Source organism: Micrasema longulum, unplaced genomic scaffold, assembly GCF_059751315.1.
Source record: "Micrasema longulum isolate JH-2025_06_02 unplaced genomic scaffold, ASM5975131v1 h1tg000044l, whole genome shotgun sequence".
NCBI classification, from domain to species: Eukaryota; Metazoa; Arthropoda; class Insecta; order Trichoptera; family Brachycentridae; genus Micrasema; species Micrasema longulum.
The window spans coordinates 529,655-554,926 of record NW_028277251.1 but is presented as its reverse complement, the minus strand read 5'-3'; the positions used below and the strand labels follow the sequence as shown (position 1 = coordinate 554,926).

General features: G+C 39.4%; 1 protein-coding gene across 1 annotated transcript in view; it reads left to right on the top strand.

Moving 5' to 3' along the window:
- Positions 1 to 25,272, top strand: part of HERC2 (E3 ubiquitin-protein ligase HERC2) — a 151,555-nt gene that overhangs the window by 84,047 nt on the left and 42,236 nt on the right. The window contains exons 53-68 of the mRNA XM_088227494.1: positions 1,143 to 1,355; positions 5,464 to 5,583; positions 6,632 to 6,718; positions 8,580 to 8,735; positions 10,472 to 10,633; positions 13,355 to 13,585; positions 15,915 to 16,038; positions 16,660 to 16,934; positions 17,450 to 17,729; positions 17,947 to 18,107; positions 19,434 to 19,898; positions 20,782 to 20,901; positions 21,498 to 21,630; positions 22,220 to 22,366; positions 23,533 to 23,700; positions 24,148 to 24,245. Of these exons, the coding sequence (XP_088083620.1) occupies positions 1,143 to 1,355; positions 5,464 to 5,583; positions 6,632 to 6,718; positions 8,580 to 8,735; positions 10,472 to 10,633; positions 13,355 to 13,585; positions 15,915 to 16,038; positions 16,660 to 16,934; positions 17,450 to 17,729; positions 17,947 to 18,107; positions 19,434 to 19,898; positions 20,782 to 20,901; positions 21,498 to 21,630; positions 22,220 to 22,366; positions 23,533 to 23,700; positions 24,148 to 24,245 (2,940 nt within the window). The remainder of the gene's footprint in view (positions 1 to 1,142; positions 1,356 to 5,463; positions 5,584 to 6,631; positions 6,719 to 8,579; positions 8,736 to 10,471; positions 10,634 to 13,354; positions 13,586 to 15,914; positions 16,039 to 16,659; positions 16,935 to 17,449; positions 17,730 to 17,946; positions 18,108 to 19,433; positions 19,899 to 20,781; positions 20,902 to 21,497; positions 21,631 to 22,219; positions 22,367 to 23,532; positions 23,701 to 24,147; positions 24,246 to 25,272) is intronic.

The window sequence follows — 25,272 nt, the reverse complement described above, 5'->3', positions numbered from 1 at the left end:
ATGGAAGACTCGTGACGACTCTTTCCATGATTTGATTCGACAGAATCAGAGAGAGGTATTTTGAGCATCAAGATACGAAGCGTCACACAGTAGACAGGTTTTTAACTTTAACCTTAAAATAAATAAAAAATTGGCATTCAATTCAATTAATTTATTTTAAATATAACATATACATTACAAACATATATTCAATACGTACATATTATAAAAAGAAAAAAAAATACACGAAAGAGACTCATGTCAAAGTAGTAGGAGAATCCTTCTCCGGAAATCCCCTTCGGATACATGGAACAGATCAATATCCAGAGCGATGTTGTTCAGCATAGCGGTAGCCCTTCCAACAGGCATAAACCTTGGGCTTCAAACAACCCCAAAGAAAAGAGTCCAATGAAAGACTCATGTCAGACGTAAACTGAACTTGCAGAATCATTAAGAGTTAATCCCCCAACAGTTGCTAAATGTTTAAAAGCATTAGGATTGATTCAAAAGCAAGGGAATTGGGTGCCATACGAGTTGAAGTCGAGAGAGATTGGGAGAGTTGATCACCCAACAGTTGCCAAGCATTAAGAATGATTGAATAACAAGGGAATTGGGTGCCGTAGGAGTTGAAGCCGAGAGAGATTGGGAGAGTTGATCACCCAACAGTTGCCAAGCATTAAGAATGATTGAATAGCAAGGGAATCGGGTGCCGTACGAGTTGAAGCTGAGAGATTGAGAGAGTTGATCCCCCCAAGTTGTCTAATCTTTAAAAGTATTAAGAATGATTCAATAGCAATGGAACTGGGTGTCTTGTACGAGTTGAAGCCGAGAGAAATTTAGAGAGTTGATCCCCCCAACAGTTGCTCTTCTTTAAAAGTATTAAGAATGATTCAATAGCAAGGGAATTGGGTGCCGTATGAGTTGAAGTCGAGAAACCTCGAACAAAAACAGCCAGAACTTGTTCAAGTCCCCAATATCTTACCTGATATTTACAGTCTACATTACATAATGGGTTAAACACAACCCAAGTAATGTTAATTATTTCCTTCTTCTGGGTTATTGGCCTTGGGTCATCGCACTCCTTACCCACGAGCCACATTGTAACATCCATCAATCCGCAAATACCCAATTTGCGACCGAACTTAATGTCCCTCGGCTTCCAGCACTGGGTGCGCCTGGAGCTGCAGGCGGGCGTGCTCGTGCGCCGCCTGGCGCTGCGCCTGCAGCCCGGCGACGGCTCCTACTGCCCGGCCGCGCTGGCCGTGCGCGCCTGGGCGCCGGGCGCGCCGGAGCCGCGCGAGCTGCGCGCCGCGCACCTGCCGCCGCCCGCCCGCGCCGGGCCCGTGCTGCTGGAGCTGCTCCGGGACGTGCCCGAGGTAAGAGACAGGGGGAGAGCCGGCCGGCCGGGCCACGTACAAATATGTTTTGTTTGCGGTAACTTAACTCTAGGGTCAGATATTAGAAACTTCACTTTGCAATATTTCAACTGAAGCAATATCGTAGATAGGTAGGTGAAAAACTAAAGCTAGGGTTTCCTAGGACAGCGGTGCCCGTATTTTAACGGCCGTAGTGAACGGTGATGCAGTGGACAGCCGTCGTAAAGGTGATTAGAGAGTGGTTAAATGGTGTTGATAACACCGTTTTCCTATAAAACCACACTCTAGTCACCTTTACGACGGCTGTCCACTGCATCACCGTTCACTACGGCCGTTAAAATACGGGCACCGCTGTCCTAGGAAACCCTAGCTTAAGACAGTGGCTAAAATTTTATGTAGAAATAAAGAAAAACGTCACAAAAATGTATGTGATTTAAAATGCTTGTATTTCTTTTCAAAAACAAAAAATAAGGATTTTGCTTCAGCCACTTTCGTGTTCAATTTATTAACATATTACAGCAGAGATGAAGAACATTTAAGAAAAGGTAATATAGAAGTCTAGGCATCTACATAAATAAAGGTTTCAGCTCTTTAACTTCACAAACATCAACAGATGAAAGAATTGAAGGAATATAGATGTTCAAATACAGGCAGAATGGTGAATGTTACACAGTGTGTAAAGTGGCCACTTAAACCAGCCATTGACAGGTCATAAGCCCTGTAGATGCCTAGACGTCTATATTACCTTTTCTTAAATGTTCTTCATCTCTGTTGTAATATGTTAATATAAACAGCTCCCCAGGGAGTTGAATCCAGTCCTTGTCTACAAAAATTTGGACAAACTTAAAATATTGTTCAATTTATTATCTTCAAATTATGACAACAAATTTTAGTTCAATACTTAATATGAGAACCCAGATACCTAAGTTTATCAACAATATTTTATCTTCAAATTATCACAACAAATTTTAGTTCAATACTTAGTCTTTATATGAGAACCCAGATACCTAAGTTTATCAACAATATTTTATCTTCAAATTATCACAACAAATTTTAGTTCAATACTTAGTCTTTATATGAGAACCCAGATACCTAAGTTTATCAACAATATTTTATCTTCAAATTATCACAACAAATTTTAGTTCAATACTTAGTCTTTATATGAGAACCCAGATACCTAAGTTTATCAACAATATTTTATCTTCAAATTATCACAACAAATTTTAGTTCAATACTTAGTCTTTATATGAGAACCCAGATACCTAAGTTTATCAACAATATTTTATCTTCAAATTATGACAACAAATTTTAGTTCAATACTTAGTCTTTATATGAGAACCCAGATACCTAAGTTTATCAACAATATTTTATCTTCAAATTATCACAACAAATTTTAGTTCAATACTTAGTCTTTATATGAGAACCCAGATACCTAAGTTTATCAACAATATTTTATCTTCAAATTATGACAACAAATTTTAGTTCAATACTTAGTCTTTATATGAGAACCCAGATACCTAAGTTTATCAACAATATTTTATCTTCAAATTATGACAACAAATTTTAGTTCAATACTTAGTCTTTATATGAGAACCCAGATACCTAAGTTTATCAACAATATTTTATCTTCAAATTATCACAACAAATTTTAGTTCAATACTTAGTCTTTATATGAGAACCCAGATACCTAAGTTTATCAACAATATTTTATCTTCAAATTATCACAACAAATTTTAGTTCAATACTTAGTCTTTATATGAGAACCCAGATACCTAAGTTTATCAACAATATTTTATCTTCAAATTATGACAACAAATTTTAGTTCAATACTTAGTCTTTATATGAGAACCCAGATACCTAAGTTTATCAACAATATTTTATCTTCAAATTATCACAACAAATTTTAGTTCAATACTTAGTCTTTATATGAGAACCCAGATACCTAAGTTTATCAACAATATTTTATCTTCAAATTATGACAACAAATTTTAGTTCAATACTTAGTCTTTATATGAGAACCCAGATACCTAAGTTTATCAACAATATTTTGTAGACAAGGACTGGATTCAACTCCCTGGGGAGCTGTTTATATCAACATATTACAACAGAGATGAAGAACATTTAAGAGAAGGTAATATAGAAGTCTAGGCATCTACAGGGCTTATGACCTGTCAATGGCTGGTTTAAGTGGCCACTTTACACACTGTGTAACATTCACCATTCTGCCCATATCTGAACATCTATATTCCTTCAATTCTTTCATCTGTTGATGTTTGTGAAGTTAAAGAGCTGAAACCTTTATTTATGCGGGCGAGATTCATCTAATTGAATTATTTCACCTACATACTAGGCAACGCCTGAAAATGTTATTTTTTCAATTTCTATACTTCTTCATGGACCAGCTGGATTTATCAACAATATTTTGAGATTGTCCAAATTTTTGTAGACAAGGACTGGATAATTCAGATAATTAAGAAGACAAGGTGAAATAATTCAATTAGATGAATCTCACCCGCATAAATAAAGGTTTCAGCTCTTTGACTTGACAAACATCAACAGATGAAAGAATGGAAGGAATATAGATGTTAAAATATGGGCAGAATGGTGAATGTTACACAGTGCGTAAAGTGGCCACTTAAACCAGCCATTGACAGGTCATAAGCCCCGTAGATGCCTAGACTTGTATTAACCTAAGTTTAGTCTAAATTTGAAATGACGTAATCTGCCGGTCCAAAATTAATTATATTTTAGTGACACAAAACTTTTAAGTATATATTTTTAAATAGAAATACCATTAAAAATTACTATTTTTATCTAATTTATGTTTTTTGTTTTTTTATTATTGCGCAATAAAAAATAAAACATTCGTTTTAAAATGGCAAAATCGTATGATTTCCTCATTTTTTTATTTTTATTTTTTATTTATTTATTGGGGATATCAACAGTAATACATGTAATACAAATATAACAAATAACATATACAGAGAATAAAACCAATGACAGATATCCACAGAAATACATTAAATACACGTACAATACATACTAGTGTGTTTGTGTGAGTGTAAGTGAGTGAGAGGGTGGGTGTGTGGGTGTTATATTGGAAAGAGGGTGACAGGTATCGAAAATATAAATATATATAAAATATTAAGAAATAGAGATAAAATTTAATAAAATAAAATAAAACTTTATTATTGAAACTAAGTATAAGACAAAAAAGTAAGTTTTGCGTGCGTTTTACCCGACTACAGCCTTTTTTTCATTTTTCATTTATTTTTGCACCACTACAGGCCAGTAGGCCCAATTACAGCGGCGAATTACATCACAGAACACCTAGGCTTGAGAAAAATTCATTTTGATCTTTGTGTTCTCACCGGGAATCGAACCCGGAACCTTCCGAGCGTGAGTCAAGCGTCTTGACCACTACACCACGGACGCCTTAAAAGCCTATTAAAAATATGAGAGCGAAATAAGTTAATTTTGAAGTCGAATTAAATTCCGATTAAAATCATGTTCAAGTGCTCGAATTGGGAATTATTGGAGTTTGTAATCGCTTTGCAGTGGGCACTTTTCATCACAGCAGGCTATTTAAAATATAAATGAGAACTATTTTCAATTTTAATTAAGTAAGGAACGCAGACTAAATTTTCTGGGTTATTTATTCGATGGATTCGATCATATGGTGTCGAGATGACAAGTTGGTAGAACATACCGAGGTAGATAGAGAGAGTACAGAAGTTAAGTAAACCGTCTCGGTATGTACAGATGAAGATAGCCTTTTTAACCGTGGCCCGTGGATGAGGGAATAATCTGGCGGTACCCTCCCACCCAGGATCTTAATTTTATTTATATTACCCGTAAATGCGACCTCCCCAAACAAGGCATAGGCTTGAGAATTTTCAATCTTAAAACTTACAATGGAAAACGAAACATCTTAATTTCCCCATACTCGTTTCCGAGCCGGTGCAGTCTGACGATTTGAGAATTTACAAAATAATAATGTCTACCAGACGCCACAACAAAGGTAGTCTGCAATCTTGTACATCTATTTATCTATTATAGAATTGTGATGTAGTTTATGTATTTCATCGTGACTTTATTCCTCTTCTAGTACTACCGGACCGTAGAGATTGTGATTAAGCAGTGCTGGAACGGAGGGATTGACTGCCGAATCCACGGGCTTATCGTTAAAGGGGTTCGTTCCCCCGACTCAAACACAGAAGCTGCTAAAGTACGTCGTTTATCCTTTCCGTGTTTTCATGTAATTTGTAAGCCACTATGATTTGAATACACTTAATAATGTTTGGATAATTTATATAGCGCCATTTTTGTAAAAATCACCTCAAGGGCGCTGTACAATAAATAAATATCCCAACACGTCTTGCAGCTACAGAGCGCATGGACGGTTGGGATTCTAGTTCCTCGTCTCTAATTATGATATAATACAATAATGATATATATGAGCTAGATAACAGAACGTCTTGCAGCTACAGAGCGCATGGACAGTAAGAAATCTAGCCCCTATTTACATTTTTATTTTTTAAATTTTTATTTGACAATGAAGTTAAAAGTTTAAGTGATATTTTAAAAACGAAATAAATAGCAAATTTATAAATTTAGAAGTTAGATAACAAGTCTTGCAGCTACTGAGCGCATGGACTGTTGAAATTCTAGACTCCATTTGCTCTCTTTTACTTATGATGTCACCTTATCTCTCAGTTGTTCTACGAAATTTATGGATTTTTTCAAATTTTCGTTTCTCATAGTCAATGTTAAATATTTCTAGTCTACAAAAACGTAAAACTAATATTGACTCTATACATTTATGTTCGGCACGCTAAATGGTATAATCGATGTGCCATCGTAAACCAAAAAAGTTCAGATGATCTTGTCTCGAGTCAACAATACGACAAAGGCGGGTCATTGGAGGATTAAGACCATAGTTTGGTCTCGACATCAGGTTCTCGACGTCCTGGACGTCAACCGCCGACTGTTCGTCTGCAGTTCATCTCAGAACTACGGGACGCGAACCTGACTCGGGAGGACACACAGGGGCTGGCAGCTGATAGAGATGCATGGAGGCGCATTGTACACAATATATACACCCATATGCTCTAATTAGGGAGCCGACATGGAACGATGATGATGTCCACATCACGCATTGATCTTAAAAGAAATAGTCTTTTTACTATCGGTTTCGTTTGGCCTTCCCAAAATCAGCGATCATGGACAGTGGTATTTCTCGTTGTTTTCTCATGGAACGTTGATTGTATTTTCAGGCTATGAGCTTCTTGGCTGAAGATTGGGGAGAGGGAGACCTGGCCGGACCAGAGATGCCCCTCTCGGTTCCTGAAGACTGTCCCAAGGTAATAACACCTTTCAATGCTATGTATTTCAGGCGAATTCAAGTGTCGACTCCATTCTTTTACTCGTGTGAATGATCCGAGTCAAATCAAACGGCTGAACATGTGTATGGCATTGCAGATGTTACCGAACTGGTCTGTTGAACAGCTTCGGGTATTTATTTACTATACAGCACAAGTGCCTTTTAAAATACTAACAATATGATAACTTCAAAACAAAACAAACAAACAAACCATCACGCCGTTTCCCCGTAGGAGTAGACAGAGAGGATAGAACGCCATAACACTCTATCTTGGCATACAGACCTCGCTTCCTCTACATTCATACATCTTCTCATGCACGCGCGCCGATTATTCCTACTTTTGACATGTCCACCTTCAAGTATTTGATGGACTTGATTGTGCCATGTCTTTCTCGGTCTTCCTCGTTTTCTGCATCTATCAACATTTGCATCGTAGACCCTTTTAGCTGTTCTTTCGCTGTCCATTCGCTCTACATGTCCAAACCAACGCAGCACCCCTTTCTTGATTCTGTCAATAATGCATGTCTCAGCCTTACACAGTTCACGGATCTCGATATTTGCGCACCTATCATACATCGTTTTACCACACATTCGCCTAAGGGATCGCATTTTGACAGCATTTAACCTACTTTCATCATCATTTTTCCAATTCCATACTTCGCTCCCATTCATTAGAGTTGTCACTAAAACTCCATTGTGAACTGGTAGTATAGCCTCCTGCGATTTGTTCCTTTGTTTGCCAAAGTAGATTTCAGTGCACCGTTCACCCTGTTCCCGGCACTTACCCTCCTTTCAATATCTGTCTCGGCCTTTCCGTCCCTAGTAAACATACTTCCCATGATAACTTCAGTTATACAAAAAGAAAAAAACAGGATTAACCTTTCCCTTACTGTCCAAAAAACACCCTTTCGTTACGGTGCTGTGTAGTCAGTACACATCAAAAAAATAAGATAATTCAAAAGGGAAAAATGGAATATTTATAGGGAATGGCTTTAATTAACTGTAATTTAATTCAAAGATAATAATATTTAAAATCTAACCGCTGAAAACATGAAAAAACCATTGGTTATTGCTAACGACTCGGGCGAAACGTTCACCCGCGCCAACTTCCCGAGAGCTACTAAGTAGCTATATAGTACTGGACTACGTGACTGACTGAGAGTATACTTTTGATGATATTTGTAATTTATACCCGATTTCCGATACTTATTATTTAATAACAAATGATTTCAGTGGATACGTAAATGTGTAATGGAGGAATACTGAAAATCGAAACCCAATATTGATTATATTTATAAAGATATTATAGTTATTAGACGCAATGTGTACTGGCTACACATCACCGCGCATCGGGGAGGGAGGGTTAAAACATGGAATTATAAAAAGAAAAAAATATGCATATTGAATAACAGTCTGTATATTATGAACATAATGGCTATATGTAATTTGAAAGAAAATTTTCTGCTCTAAAAGATATTGTGTTTGATTTTATGTTACATATATTGTTTTTGATTCTCTCTCTTCAATCCGTGCCTCATATCTGAGGATGGCGATCTCGCCTGACTCCAGGCACGGCTCATCTGTGGACAGTCTCCCTCCATCTTGCGCTCTTCTGTAGGCATTTGTCAGTGATAATTCTAATAATTCAGGGACGAAGCCGCTCCATCTTGTCGGTTGAACTGCGGGATTCTTTTTATTTTATTACGAGCCTTCAAAACAGAATGTCAAGTAGACCAAAGTTAGCATTTTCGATACCTCTTTCTGTTCTGTTCAATCGAAAGAGTAAAGGAGAAAACGGTTCGTTCTTGATATGTGCGTCATGTATTTTTCTCCGTCTGCAGGTGTATGTGTGGGGGCTGAACGACCGGGGGCAACTGGGCGGGGTCACCGGCTCCAAGGTGAAGGTGCCGGCGCTGCAGGCGGCGCTCAGTGTCCTGCGCCCCGTCCACATCGCCGGGGGCTCCAAGACTCTGTTCATCGTGTCGCACGATGGGAAGGTAAGAACGGTTCCTCCATACTGTTGGCTGTTTGGCCATTGGAAAACTTTTAAATTCTGAGAGATTAATGTCGAGATAATTATATAGGGTTCAATAGCCAAATGAAACTGGGAACCACTGCTCTAAGGGCTGACAAGTTTAGTTTTCATACATAATTACATTTATTTATTCATTAATTTTTTTTGCTTACAAACTATAATTAATAATAAAAATAATGTGACCTCACTGGGGTTTCCCATGCTGAGGACACTTAACAATGTACTTTTTTTAAATTACATTTGAGAATAAACAAAGAAGACTAACATTAAAAAACGAAGATAATAACAAATATTCAGACAGTTTTAAAACAAGGTATTTATGTACATTTATATTATTTATATTACAAAACACACAATGAAAATAACAAAAACCTAACATAAGCTATACAGTTGTGGAGCAGTTGATTCAATATTGGTATGGGCGAATGAGACAATCCATTTTACTTCTACCTAGCTCCACTATCCATTTTTTTATAGCCTTTTTAAACATTTTCTCTAATTGTTTTAATAGATAGTGGAAGTAGGTTATAGATTTTAATTGAATAATACTCAAAATCCCTTTGTCCCTTGATTACATCGATTACAACATCAATCTGGGAAGAGTTACACAAATAAAGGATTTGGGGATAGTTTTATAGGAAAAATTTTCATTTATTCCTCAGATTGATACCATCACTAATAAGGCGATGAAATGTCTCGGATATTTGCAGCAAACTGTAAAGGATTTTAATTCCATCACTACCCTCAAAGTGCTATTTACTGCCTTAGTTAGAAGTAATTTAGAATTCAATTCAACAATTTGGTCACCTTATTACAATGTTCATATTTTAAAGTTAGAAAGAGTACAATGAAAGCATCCACCCCTTTCCCGAAACTGTTCATAAAGACTCGAGTCTTTCTTCAGTTTCGCATATCAATATCATTTTTTTTTAAACTAACTAAGCGAAAAATTAATATTTCTTTACAATCAAACCACGGAAATAACAAAACAAAGAAACTTTAAAAACTTTCATTGTACCCCTCACTGCAATGTGCAGTATTGTCAATTTGTGATCAATCAAACACACATGGTCAGCACAATCACCTTTTTCTAATTTCCCAGTATGACAGTGAAGGAATACAGTGTTAGTTCCAAATTGAGACCGCGGCCGCACGCTCCAGATCCCGCCTCGGAAAGGAAGATGAACGTAGTAATACAAACAAATCAATCAACGACACAAAACCCAAATACATATAGGAAACATTAGATTAATTTGCCCTATACAACATGCGCTCGAGCAACAGAAGAAAAACAATACGTATCTATAACAAATCACAGAGGAACATCAAATTATCAAGACACTACCGGCAAAATCCTAACACAGATCCTAACATGATCCTAACATGATCCCTATCGAACTCAGGCGAAATTACTTTTCGTCATAGTACTGAATTCCTCGCAAAAACCATTTTCCCAATACCAACAGTAGAAACAATCCTATGCAGAGACCTTAATCGTCCTATCAATCTCTCAGACCTTAGAGCAGACAAAACGGGTCCTAGGGCATGGTCGGCGCGCGGTTCTCTCGAGTTAGTCTACTATTTAGATTTGTAATTTACCACTTCCCTTCTATGGGACTTACCTTCTATAGCAAGAGTACAACGTAAATTCCTCAGATGCATCAATTACAAACTTGTAATATGTACGTTTGTTTCCAGCTGTATGCGTGCGGGGAGGGGACAGGGGGCCGCCTGGGGCTGGGCCACGCGGCCAACGTGTCCATGCCGCGTGCCAATCCCTACCTGGCGCAACACATTATCCGCTACGTGGCCGTCCATTCGGGGGGCAAGCACGCTCTGGCGCTGACTTCTGACGGCAAGGTGGATACATGTCCTCTTTGTTTGTATAATATCACCACCAAGAATATCCTCCAGGCATCTCTGTCGGCTGCCAGCTCTTGTGCATCCTCCCGAGTCAGGTTCACGTCCCGCAGCTCTGACATGATGCCTCTTAAAGTAGGCAAGCGTTGTTGAAGCTCTCAGGAGGCATACGCAGTACACGGCCAAGCTGACCATATCGCCTCCGCTTGATGACAGTCGCCTGAGTTTGCTGTGTCCATTCTCTTATTACTTCATTCCTTACCAACATGGAACAATAGAGTTACAAATTTTTTGTTTAACGACAAATGTGTAACAGACAGTTTAAGTTTGCGCTTGCAATTTTCGACCTGAGAACCTACAGGCAGCACATTGCTGTAAACTGTGGCTAACTTTGTGATTTCAGCCTGTGGTGTAGTGGTCAGCATGTTTGTCTACCATGTAAGAGATCTCGGGTTCGATTCCCGACACGGTTGACACGAAATATTTATTCAAAAAGGTGTTTTTACACTGGAATATTTCATAGTATCTGTAGCTCAATCACAAATAACTATCGATAAGCTAAAAAGTGGCGTGATAACAATTGTTCACCATTATCGTATTCGTGAACAGAATGGAACATCCTTGAACACCGTATATTAGATGCCAAAATATTTACGTTTTGCGACATATAATCCTGCTGCGCAATCACATATTTGAATTTCATCGGTGTAAATATGGAAAATATTCCAAAACTGCTATTTTTATTTATTTATTATTTATCATGCTATTTATTGCATTCAGCCGGCGGTTGGCAAGCCAAATGTCAAGAAGAGCAGTTGCCGTAGTAATTGTAATTGAATTTTTACTTTTTGTATTAGATACTCCTTACTATTTTGCAAATGCAATATATTGTATTATTTTTTATAGTAAACGCCGATTTTTCGCCAATGAACTATGTTTATTTACGAGGAAAACAAAAAACAATCCGACACGAGCGTTGACTTAGAGATTACACACGCGATGGAGAATACCTTAAATAAGGGAATATGGAAGTCTGTAGACTTACAGGGCTTATGACCTGTCATTGGCTGGTTTATCGGGTTGTGGTCCTGTGGCTAGTGTCTCGGACTCACGGACCAAAGGTTCCTGGTTCGAATCCCACTGTACCCCAACTTGATGCCCATTTTCTAATAGTGAGTTATTTAAAACTCGTTGAAAATGGCCTCAAAATTAAATATTTGGGTAAATTATAAGAACGCAAATATTTCTTTTTTTAATTGAAAAAAAATAATAAAAAAGTGGCCACTTTACACACATTCACCATTTTGCCTATGTTTGAACATCCATATTTCTTCAATTCTTCCATTTGTTGATTTTAATGAAGTTAAATAGCTGAAACCTTTTTTGTTGTGAAGAGATTCATCTGACTGAATTATTTCACATACTATAGGTCATTTTCAATTTTTTATATTTATTTATTTCAATATTGTTATTTATTTATTTTTGCACCACAACAGGCCAGGGGGCCCAATCACAGTGGTAAATTACATCACAGAACACCCAGGCTTGAAAAAAATCACATTTTTTTATTATTTCGTGTTCTCACCGGGAATCGAACCCGGAACCTTCCGTGCGTGAGTCAAGCGTCTTGACCACTACAACACGGAGGCCATGCTACAGGTCATAAGCCCTGTAAGTGCCTAGACTTTCATATTCCCTTATTTAAGGTATTCTCCATCCCTGTTGTAATTTGTTAAGCTTAGCATGTTTTTTTTTTTTTTTTGTTTATTTAGTGTAACATAGTCTAATATATATTTACAACACAATATTTACATCTATACTTATTCTAACATTATTTATCACTAATATACACTTAGTATCCTAATTTATAATATTAACTGTTTCATATGTACATTTTCATTAATTAAATTCACTATTTACACTATAACTATGTACTACCTAATATTTTTCACATATATACTTTTTACATTCAATTTTAAATATATTTACATTAATTTCATTTTTTATGCTTTCTGGCATTTCTTCAAATAGTTGTTTTCCCTTGTACATGCGGCAGTTCTGGGACATTGCTTTTGATTTCTTTTCTAGTCTTATATTTTTAGATCCTCTTGTTGCATAGTTATGAAAGAACTCATTATTTTTTAGTTTATTTTGAAAATATCTCGGAACTATTCCTTTAATAATTTTGTTTATTTCATTGGCAACATTGAATTTGATTCTTTGATCAATTGTCATAATATCTAGGAGTTGAATCATTTTCTGAACATTTGTTCGTCTCCCACATCTTAATATTATCCTCATCGCTTTGTTTTTTTTAAGCACGTCTTTTGAGCAGTTATTTGTGATTGAGCTACTGGACCGGCTCATGAAGCGTAAGACTGATCGTCTCACCTTCGTGTAGCAAAAATGATCAAGATACACTGCAATTGGTGTATTAATTGCTCTATAAATGAGGGTAGATGAAAGTTATGTATGAAAACATTTCTCAACAATATCCATATTGATTTTGAAAATACAATTAATTATTCTCAATCCATTTCATATATTTTTATCGGTATTCGTAGTATGTGATATTTCCCTATTGGTCTGCGTGTTGTGGTGCATTTTCTTCCATAACCTCTCTTCCCCTCTGCTGACGAGCCCCTAGAACAGAGGCTTAGCGGGTCCTTCCTTCGAAAACAAATCCATCCTAACGCATTACCCGTCGTTGCGTCCGCCCAGGTGCTCTCCTGGGGCGAGGGCGGCGACGGGCGGCTCGGGCACGGCGACACGCGCGCGCGCTGGCGGCCCGCGGAGGTGGCGGCGCTGGGCGCGGCGCGCGTGCTGCACGTGGCGGCCGGGAGCGCGCACAGCGCGGCCGTGTGCGCGGCCGGCCACCTGTACACGTGGGGGCTGGGCGAGTACGGCCGCCTCGGCCACGGGGACCACCGCACCAGGACGCTGCCTACGCTGGTGAGTCGAAACGTCGATGTATCTTAGTTGTTGTTTTCGAGGGGGTCGCGCGGTCTCGTGCTTTCAGAACAATCGCGCCTTTTCTGCCATCAGGGAGAGAGCCTCGTTTTCCAAATATCCCCATGAAAGAAATATGAAAATCTAGACCCTATTTTATTGTTCTATGCTCTCTGCTTACCCTTACTGGAAAACCGTGTGATGGTTCATTTTTGTTTGTTTTTAACCCCATTTATTTTATTTATAATAAAAAATGATATTATCTCCCATAGAATTATAAATAGTCCAGAAGGAGCGTAGAATCATATTTGAATACATCGGACTGTGTCCAATAATTACCCCACTTAGACACACTTTCAACGCGCGCATACTAGAAGTCACCGCGTAATATTGCCAGATCGCGAAAAATATAACCATAACACAAATGTAAGGTAAAAAAAAAAACTATTTGTTGATTTTTCTAAATATTTATTGTGCACTCGGAAACATTGATTGACACAACAGAGTAGATAAGTAAAGGGTCATTTAATAAAAGTAATTGAATGAATAAACTTTGAACATAAAATATTCTTAATTTTTTTTTTTACATGAAACGGATATTTTTATATCATGTTAAATAATATTTGATGTTTTAAAGATAATGTCGGTCAAATATTCACCACGGCGTTGTTTAAACCGAGGTTTAATTTTCATTATTTCTCTTATTATATGAGCAAAGTAGGGGTAGAAAAATTTACTACCCTGGCAACACTAACGAAATTTCCATTTTGTTTCTTCGACAGGTGGAAAAATAATTAAATTTTTAGTAATGCATTTGTTATATACACAATCATTCGCTAATTACACATGAAATGCGATTGCATCCTGTTTCTTTAAGATCCTAGCAGTATTTCTACACTTTAAAAGGACACAACACGGCATAGTTGAATTCAAATTAGGAGTTGCGTACTGAGCGACGTCTACAAAGAAACTAATGGGTCAAAACGTAAACCTACTCATTTATGAGTAGTTGACTCACCTTCGGTTTGATGTGCGTATGCAGTTTCTGGAGTATTCTTAATTCTATGTTATCTCCTTTCGTTATTTGCTGTGATCACATCGTTATCAGTGTGATCCCATTGCCCAGGGTTCGCGATGTGGACGCTCACGAGTTGAACTAGTCGGTAGTGTTGCTGGTGGATTGCAACTGGGCGTTCGCACCATTTTGTAGAATCACACCCTCCAGCAAAATGTGACTCACTACGACCCCACTGACAGTTTGGACTCCGGTGTGATCACAGTGTGATCAGTGTGAACAGTGTGATCACGGGGAGACCATAGCAGATAACGAGAAGATGAAAGGTGGGTTTCTGGCGCCTCCAAACAAGAACCATCCAGCTAAGGGAAGGTAACTCCGACATAAAAATCCACCAGAAAAGGCAATCGGAAACCACTCTGGTCATCTTTTCCCAGGAATCACTATGGCGAGTATATTCAATAAACAGTTGTCCTGGCTGCGGAATATAAGAGCAGGATTACGATGCTTTCGCTGTAGTGATCTCCAACGTCGGGGGGACCTGGCATTGAAGATGAAGATTATCTCCTTATTTTTTTTTTATGGTTTATGTTAGAAATTACTTTGAACTTTGTAGTACATTTAAGTTCACATGTTCAGATGTTCATGACAGCCAAATAGTGACGGTATAAAGGAACCTTTTAATATTTTTTATTTCCTTTTTTAATTACTATAAAAAAAATACCATGTAATCTTTTACAGAATATTTTATTTTCTCTTTCTGATGTTACACAAAAATATTATAACTGTCTATTTATTATTATTAATTAATAGGCTTGATTTATGCTCTTCATTCATAATTCGTTTAATCATTAAATCAAATGCAATTTTCCACTCTCACTTTCCTTCAATCATCCTTTACCACTCCTTATCAATTTCCTTTCCACTATCTCCTTGTTTTGTCCATATTTATCTTTTTTTAATAAACAGTATATTTACTATTTATATAGTTTAAACTTCAAGCCGTCGTCGCTTTATTACAGTATTATTTAGTGAATACATATAATTGGATGGCATGCCCTACTATGTATACATTTTATGTATTTTTTTTAAAAAAAATATTCATTTAACCTGTACATCTGTTTGTATTCGAAATAAATAAAATAAAATAAAATTATAGGAGCAAAAATTCATTAACATTTTCTTGTATACCCACGAACAGGCCATGCCTTTGTGGGATTTTTTACCTCCGTTTTATCTCTTATGTTGTAAAAATAACAAAAAAATTTAAATAAATAAAAATAACAAAAATGTCTAATGTGTATTATTTCGTTAAAGGTGGAGGCTTTAGTTGGCGAGCGCGTCGTACAGGCGGCGTGCGGCTCCCGGGACGCCCAGACCCTGGCCCTCACCGCGCAGGGGAAGGTGTACTCGTGGGGGGACGGAGACTTTGGGAAACTCGGTAATATCATCGTATTCTCTGATAATAGCCATTTTAATGAAAAATCACCTCAGGGCGCTTTACAGTTTTATATGTAAAATTACATTCTATCTGAGCCAACGCTACATATTATATTTCTGATTTTCAAATTGAAGGTATGATAAACGAAAGAAGGGAGATTTTAGTGAAGTAAATTATTTCACGCACTCTTTACCTCTTACTCTCGATACACGTATATTTGGGAGCGATAGAGACAATTTCAAGTGTCACACTCGTAAACGGCAAAGTTGCCAGTACTTCTGCCAGACGCCAATTAGTAGCTACCCGAATTTCGTCAGGAGTGATTCTCTTGCTCGCTGTTTAGCTGATGGTTTTTTCATGTTTAGCAATTAAATTAAAAATATTATTTCTTTTGACTTCAACTATCCATAATTGAAGCAATTGCCTCTGAATATTCAATTTTTTCCATTTAATATCTCTCATTTTTTGCATGTGTAATGACTACACAGCACCGTAACGCGCGGATGTTTTTGGCACAAAAAGGGATGGGTTAGTTGTTATTTTATATCGAACCCTAAATTTATTTTCTAGGTTAAATTCTTCTTCCTAAATGTTAAAGCATGTTTTATCGCCGTCGCCCAGGCCGCGGCGGGTCCGAGGGCTGCGCCACGCCGCAGAACGTGGAGCGGCTGAACGGCGCCGGCGTGGTGCAGGTGGCGTGCGGCGCGCAGTTCAGCGTGGCGCTCACGGCCGCCGGCGAGGTGTGGACCTGGGGCAAGGGCGACTACTTCCGGCTGGGGCACGGCGGCGACGCGCACGTGCGCCGGCCCGCGCCGCTGGAGGCGCTGCGCGGGCGCCGCGTGCTGCACGTGGCCGTGGGCGCGCTGCACTGCCTGGCCGCCACGGCCGACGGACAGGTACGCCATATCGACATAGCAAATTGGGTGCTGGGGGTAATAGCGGGAAGAAGTTTGGAAAGAGAAAAGTCACAGAGTTACATTTGAACTGCGATTTGAATATAAAAAAGCTTCTTTGACAAGCAGCTATCACCGTGACTAAGTAGGTAAAAAATTACAGCATAGTCGCTTTAACTAATGCGCTACCAGCGTCGTGTTGTAGTTTCGCTGCGGTCACTAGAGCGCACGGCTCCGTCCACTGGTTGTACGGCAGTGGAGGCTAGGGGACCCAGTTGTGTCTCGTCAAGGCCGAAGATGTCTACAGAAGGGCCTCTTACTTCAGGTTGAAGTGTCCAATTCGCCGTGGTCAGGAATCCATAGTCTGGTCATGTCAAAAGCGGACGGAACTGAAGAGCATGTGACAAGGTGTATGAACGTGGAAGAAACTAGAAATATACGTCAGGATAGACGTGTGATGCACATAATTGAATTGTATCGTATTATAATTTATTTGATTGTGTGTGTTATTTCGTCAGGTGTACGCGTGGGGCGACAACGACCACGGCCAGCAGGGCAACGGCTCCACGGGCGTGAACAAGCGGCCGGGCTGCGTGCTGGGGCTGGGCGTCGCAGCCGCGCCGCCGGGCGCCATCGCCGCGCTGGCCGGCGCGCCGCCCGCCGCGCGCGCCGTGCCGCTGCGCGTGGCCGCCGGTTCGTCGCACAGCGTGGCGTGGGCCGCGCCGGGCGCCGCGCCGCCCGCCCCGCACACGCAGTACTTCGCCGTGCAGAGAGATCCCCTCGGGGCGCACAGCCTAGGTAACTATTTTCAGATTATTCACTAAGTTTGCTAGCTCTCGGGTCGAGGAATGGGAGACTCTACGGGGTGCTCCATAATATGGTGACACAGCCTGAGTGTGGGTTCTGTCGCTGCTTCGTTTCGTCTGTAGCAAAAACGAGATTGAAATAGGATTTTTTTGAATAACTATCACAGCGTCACGCAGTTCAAGCTGCTCACTTAAATAATATGTTCCAGGTATATACGACAAAGAGGAGCAGGCGGCCGCTAAGGAGGCCGCGGGCACCAACAAGCTAGCGCAGCTGCCCTCGTTGGCCCAGCAGGTGCTCAACCTCGAGCCCATCGGCTGCCGCCAGAGGGCGCTGTCTCTCCTGCTCGGGGCCGCGCACATCCTGCAGGTCAGTCGAATCTGCGTGATATTCCGAGTCATTGAGTTAGTCACGAATCGGCGCAAAATAATTAAGTGACCTAATTTCTGCCTCTACCTATGACTGCTTTACCTAGTTTGTGGGGGTTTCGGTAGAGTCGGTTGGCGAGGAGGCCCCACACCAGCCGGGGAGTTGACAGAGAAACAGGCTGGATGTTGAAATCCCATTTTAATTACATTTAATTAAACTATGTAACCTCCTTCTCTCCACTGCTGGTTAAAGGCCTCGTCCAAGACAGGCGCCGTGGCGCAGTTGGTTAGACGGCTATCTGTGAAACTGGCGTCGCGGGTTCGATTCCCGCCAGTTGCAAAAAAAAAAATCCAAGAAAGATTTTTTTCTCAATTGGTCTGGGTGTTGTGGTGTATTTTTCATTACCTTCTTCCATATCCCCTCTATCCCACCTGCTGACAAGCCTCAAAATAGAGACTTAGCGGGGTATAAAAAAAAAAAAAAAAAGTGTCTTCATTCCTTCCTATCACCTGCTTTTATTAGCCATGTTTTACAAATAGAGATTTTTCTTTATAGACAGTCGAAGATAACTCTGTTAACTTCCCATTGTAATCGGGGCCCAGGACATTGAACACTCCCGGGGCCACAAAAGAGACATTTCTCTGAGCGAAAGTCATACGTGTTTTCGGTATTACATAATTCAAATTACTGGAAAACCTCGTACGAGCATTCTGCTCGGATCTTCTTGTGGGAGAATATTGGATACACGGGGGCCTATGAAAATTGGATGCTTTTGGGCAAAAGAAGTTTTCATATGGGGAATATTTATTTTTCCTTCAGTTTTAAATCTGGTACTTTTAGTATGACGATGAGCGAAGCTTTGTTTATATGAATGCCTCCTAAAATTGTCTTTATAAACATTTGTCTTACATTTAATATGGTGGCTTTACGAATAAATGGTTCTGATTCACAACGGAAAGGCTTTTTGAATATAACTCTAATAATCGCCTTCTGCACGGAGTTTATTACAGAATCATATTGTTTGTTTGTTTTTTATTTGTTTATTTTTCCATACATATATTATTTACGTAGAAATATAATTACAAAAATAACATGAATTGGAAAAAATGCCCACAAAGACTTCAGCGTCTGAGCTGTATATAAATGTCGATGGAGAAGTGATCACACATCTGCCTCTAAGTATTTTCAACCGTATTTTTGCGTCTTAATTGCGTGTCACCTTAGGATGCCACATGCGGTTAATGGTATGTTTTTTAATGACACCATACGATGACACCAGCGCCGAAAGAGCTTATGTCTATTTGTTTCTTTTTATTCATTTTACAGGCTCGTTCACTGATCATCGAAGCGCTACGGCCCCACTGCGCCCTCCCGGGTGACCCTCCCATCCCCCCGCTGTCCGACAGCGGCAGCCAATCGGTGTCCACCATTCTGGGCACTTCCGGCCCGGTCGGACAAACGGGCGCTACCAACAACGCCACCGTCCCGCCGACCATGGCCGCGAGCGGGACGGGGACAGCCGGGAACGTCTCTTTGACTAGCGGGACGGCCCTGGGGAACGTCTCCCTAACTAGCGGGATGGCCTTGGGGAACGTCTCTGTAATGGGCGGGAGCGGGATGGGTTTGGTCGGCAGCGTCTCGCTGACGGGTGCGAGTGACGCTGGATTGAGCAACAGCATGACGGGCAGCTCTGGCGGAGCGGAGGCCGGCCAGCGCTCGGATCAGGAAGATGAAGGAGCGGCGAGGGAGGGGGGCGGAGAGGCTCCGGCTGATCTGCATAATCTTGTTGCGGTATGTACATAGTAATTTGAAAGTTCTCGATAACATACTTTCTTGTTTTGATTTATATAGTAACAAATTGTTTTTTTCCTAGAATCATTGATTGTAATTCTCGTATAAATTCTATTGTTGAATGTCAATGGCTGGTTTAAGTGGCCACTTTACACACTGTGTAACATTCACCATTCTGCCTATATTTGAACATCTATATTCCTTCAATTCTTTCATCCGTTGATGTTTGTGAAGTTAAAGATCTGAAACCTTTATTTATGCAGGTGAGATTTATCTAATTGAATTATTGCATTATTCACAATATTTTAAATAATCCCACTTCGCCTGTTTATCTGAGAGAGCTCTTCCAACCTCTATCACAACACGGACTATCTCTTCGTTCTAGTAACGAGAGAACCCTTTTAATACCCTTCCTTCGCTCTAATTTTCTTGCCTCCTTTCACAGTAGTAGCTGCTCGATTGTGGAATAATCTACCCACTAATGTTAGAGACGCCCCTTCTTTATTTACACTTAAGTCAAGATTGAAATATCACTATCTAAATATTTAAGTTGTTCCTTTATCCTTCTTCTTTCCTTCCCATCCCCTCTACTCTCTTCATAATATAGTGTTAATATTTTTTTTTATAAATATTTATTTTTGTTAACCTTTGCTTTTAATTTTTGCATAAAATTGTAAGATTCAAAATGTCCATGTATTTATAATTTTCTCAAACTGAACGGTTTGGGTAGGTAGGAAGAAATTGCCTTAAGGCAATATTTATATAATATATATATATAAATTGTATATGTATATAAAGTGTTTAATAAATAAATATTAGTTTATAGGGTGCAATATTTTGCTGACCTCGGACTGGCTCCTGACTGGCTCTGTTGTGTTTATAGAGTACCGTGAGCAGTCCACTGAGTGCGTCCATCAGCTCGCGCCACTCAGCGAGGATGTCGGCGAGCGCCGTGTCAGTGGCGGCTGCCACCATGCCATGCCCTCCTCACGACACACCCCTGGTGAGTTTATCGTTGTATCTTTCGCTCCACACGTCCAAACCAACTCAGAACTTCTTTCATTCAGTTATCTATAAATGTACACGTTGAACGGCCACGATGAGATCACACATCCCTGTTTGACAAACAACGTTTATTGATCTTATTCCTGGCCGATTACCTATCATTACTATCCTTCCCTTGACCCAATTCTTAGTATCTACCTCACATCAAGATACAAAATTAGACTATTTGGATTTGGAACATAAAATACAAAGTTTGACCTTACACAAGAATTCTTGGAATCGTTATGGTGACAAGACATTATCGAAATATTAAAATAATTCTTAGTGAAATTTCATCATTGAGTACTGAAAAACAGCGCAGTCTCATCGCATTAAAGGTAGGTCCATTCCCTGTTCTCCTTTCCTTTCCTCAAATACTCTAACCTTGTGCAGCATGAAATGATATTAGTTTTTAAGCATATTACAGTTCGCCTAGCGTCAACAGTGTGTATGATCCATTCACCCTGACACTTGATGCGCTGTCCTTATACAGAGATGTAACGGCTCATTGAAATTCTAGTAACAATAATGTTAGTTTACTGCTGCGGTTGGCAGGTTTCTCTGGACGACTTCACTTCTCTGCTCGGGGAGCAGGAGGCTCGCGGCCTGCTGGACTTGCTCAGGCTGGCCGTGGCCGGTCGCGTGGAGGCCCCCAACGCGGCCAATGTCATTACCAACGTTCTGCAAGGTAATGTATATGCGACGTTATGTTTGACTCTCCGAGACCTGAATCAATTCCTTTATTGATGCGGGTGTTTTCAATTTTTCCAGCTCTTTAACTTCACAAAAATCAACAGATGGAAGAATTACAAATGTTCAAATATAATTAGTGATAGAAGATAATATCTGATCTGGTTGGTTGTTAAAAAATAAATAAATAAGTGACTACTTAAACCAGCCAATGGACCAGTCATAAGCCCTGTAAATGCCTAGACTTCCATATTTACTTCTTTAAAATGTTCTCCATTTCTGTTGTAATATGTTAATCTTAATAACTCCCCACCAGGTAATATTCAGTCTGTGTCTACAAACATTTGTACATACTCAAAATATGCTAAATAGTTGTAAAATAATAATGAAACCAGGCTGTAAAAGTAAAAACAATATTTTCTTTGTAATGCTGACTACCAACTTCGGCAAAAAAAAAAATGGAGACATATAACTTGCCGCATTTTTATATCAGCGGGTACAGGAGTAAATAAATCTTATAATCGTGTTTGCAGTGCTTGTATGTTTTCAAATGTAAATACATATAATATTTTATTTGTTCCCCGTAGCGATGTGCGCCGGGAACGAGGCAGTTCTGGAGGCTGTGAGGGAGGCGTGCGTCACGGAGCTGGAGCAGGCGGGTGCCGCGCCCCCCTCGCCGCCCCCCGTCACCCAGGAGTCGCCTCACCCCTACCCGGACGACTGCTGTCTCAATGGTAACACTATCGCCGACCGCCAGCGGGCATACCAGATGAAATAATGTAGGACGTGTTGAAATGAAGGAATTAAATGAAAAGATCACTTCAAAAAGTATCAATCTAGAAAGAAGTTCTGCGTCGGTTTGGACATGTAGAGCGAATGGACAGCGAAAGGACGGCTAAAAGGATTCACGGTGTGAATGTCGATGGACGCAGAAAACGAGGAAGGCTGAGAAAGACATTGTCATGTCATGACGAAATCCATCAAATACTTGAATATAGACTTGTCAAAAGTCGGAATAATCTGTTTGTTTGTTTGTCTGCTAATATAAAACAAGTCGTTAAGCTTGCAGATATACAAAATGGTTTCATTTACAAATGCTTTGGTATATGGAAATGTATTTCTATACATTCTCATTTAAATATTCCCCCAATTTAAGCTTTTAACGTTTTCCATAACCCCGGTTTTACGTTGAAAATTTTTCGAAACTCATTCGATCTGTCAAAAGATGCCGAGCCACGCGCCGCCGCGTTTGCCCAAAATGGTGAATAAAATCAATGTAAATAAAGAAATGTGTAAATTGTTGTCTCAAACTAAATTCAAAGTAGGTACAGTGCAATTGACCATTTTATTTAAGTGTCTAATTTTGACATTTTACTCAATTGTGACATGCGGTTGACGCATGTTTAGGAAGAATAAAGTCTTTACATCAATAAATTACGATGCAGAAAGTTTAAAAATTTGGTAATAGAAATATTATTTTAAGATATGAACATAATTTGGAAAGAAGGTTGTTTAAACCGTTATCATAAAAGTGTAAAATAGTTTTGCCGCGATGTAAATGACATTTGAAATTCTGTGATCCAAATGCAAATTTGTTGCAACAGAGAGAAACCAGCAAACGGCAGGTCATAAGCCCTGTAAATGCCTAGACTTCCATATCCTTTATCAAAAATTCCCTTTCTGTTGCGACAAATTAAGATCTAAATAACTCCCTAGGGACAAAATCCAGCCTGTCTGCAAACGTTTGGATAAGCTCAAAACATTGTTAGTTCAAAACACATTTGAAATGATGAAACCGCTTTTTCCAGATCTGTGGTTCGAAGCCTTTGTCCTGAACGTTTTCGATATAATAAAATGAAGAAAAATACTAAAAATATAACTCGTTATTATTGTGTTTCAGGCGAGGTGCGAGTACCGGGCGCGGTGTCGCTGCGCTTGGAGTTTGACCGCGCGTGCTCCACGGAGCGTCGCCACGACCCGCTTATCATTTCGGACGGCCAAGCATACGTGCTGGCCACGCGCTCCGGCCGCGACCCCCCGGACTGGTCGCCCGACCTCATCGTACCGGGTAACTCTCATTTTTAATCTTGCAGATTAGGGTTCAGGGACTATGAAATATTCTAGTGTAAATCACTCTTTTAAAGAAAAATTTCATTTCAAACGTGTCTAGAATCGAACCCGAGACCTCTTGCATGGTAGGCAAACGCGCTGACAAGGCGGACAATATATTTTTTATTAGAAATATTTGAGTTCTTATGATTTACCCAAATATTTCATTTTGTTGGCCATTTTCAACGAGTTATTAGCTATTAGAAAATGGGAATCGAGTTGGGGTAGATAGGGATTCAAATCACGAACCTTTGGTCCATGAGTCCGAGACACTAGTCACGGGACCACAACCCGACAATGTACTTTTAATAAAAATCGTGCCGAATGTGCTAATCGTGCATTTTCAATATGTTTTTTTTTGTTTTATATACAAACATTTTGAAGAATAAACAAATGAATTTTGCAGGTGACACGGTACGATGGCACTTTACCAGCGACGGCTCTGTCAACGGTTGGGGCTGGCGCTTCGTAGTCCACCCTGTGATGGCTTTCCACAACCCAAACGTAAGGACATTCTGTTGCAGAAATCTATTTTTCTCAGCTTTTTTTCATCTCGCACACACCGAAATTCGCACATTTGTCACTTGAAAAACGTAAAAAGGGGGTTTTACTGTAATTATTATTACAATATTTGAGTTTGTCCAAATGTTCGCAGACAAAAGACTGGATTTCACCCCCTTGGGAGTCATTAAGATTATCAAATTACAACAGGGATGAAGAATACCTTAAATAAGGGAATATGGAAGTCTAGGCATTTACAGGGCTTATGACCTGTCATTGGCTGGTTTAAGTGGCCACTTTACACACGGTGTAACATTCACCATTTTGCCTATATTTGAACATCCATATTTCTTCAATTCTTCCATTTGTTAATTTATGTGAAGTTAAAGAGCTGAAACCTTTATTGTTGTGAAGAGATTCATCTGACTGAATTATTTCACATATTAGGCAACGCCTGAAAACAATTTTCCAATTTTTAAACTTCTTCTCGGACCAGTTGGTTCCATTACAATATTTGAGTTTGTCCAAATGTTCGTAGACAAAAGACTGGATTTCACCCCCTCGGGAGTCATTAAGATTAACAAATCACAACAGGGATGGAGAATATTCAAATATAGGCAAAATGGTGAATGTTACACAGTGTGTAAAGTGGCCACTTAAACCAGCCAATGACAGGTCATAGTCCCATAGGCCCTGTAAATGCCTAGACTTCCATATTACCTTATTTAAGGTATTCTCCATCCCTGTTGTAATTTATTAATGTAATTATTATGTTTAGTATGTGACATTTCCCATTGTAAATCATCTGTTATTGTTATTCCAAGGTCTTTTTGTTGTTTTTCAGCTTTTAAATCTACACCATTTAGACTATTTTTTTATTATTTCAAAATACAAAAATGTACAAAACATAATTGTATTCCCGTGAGTCAGCAAATCATTGTGGGATAGATACAATTAAAGATAAAAATATATTTATTTGAACATAATGGACAAATTATTATTTATATCACTACAGAGATGGGTAGAATTT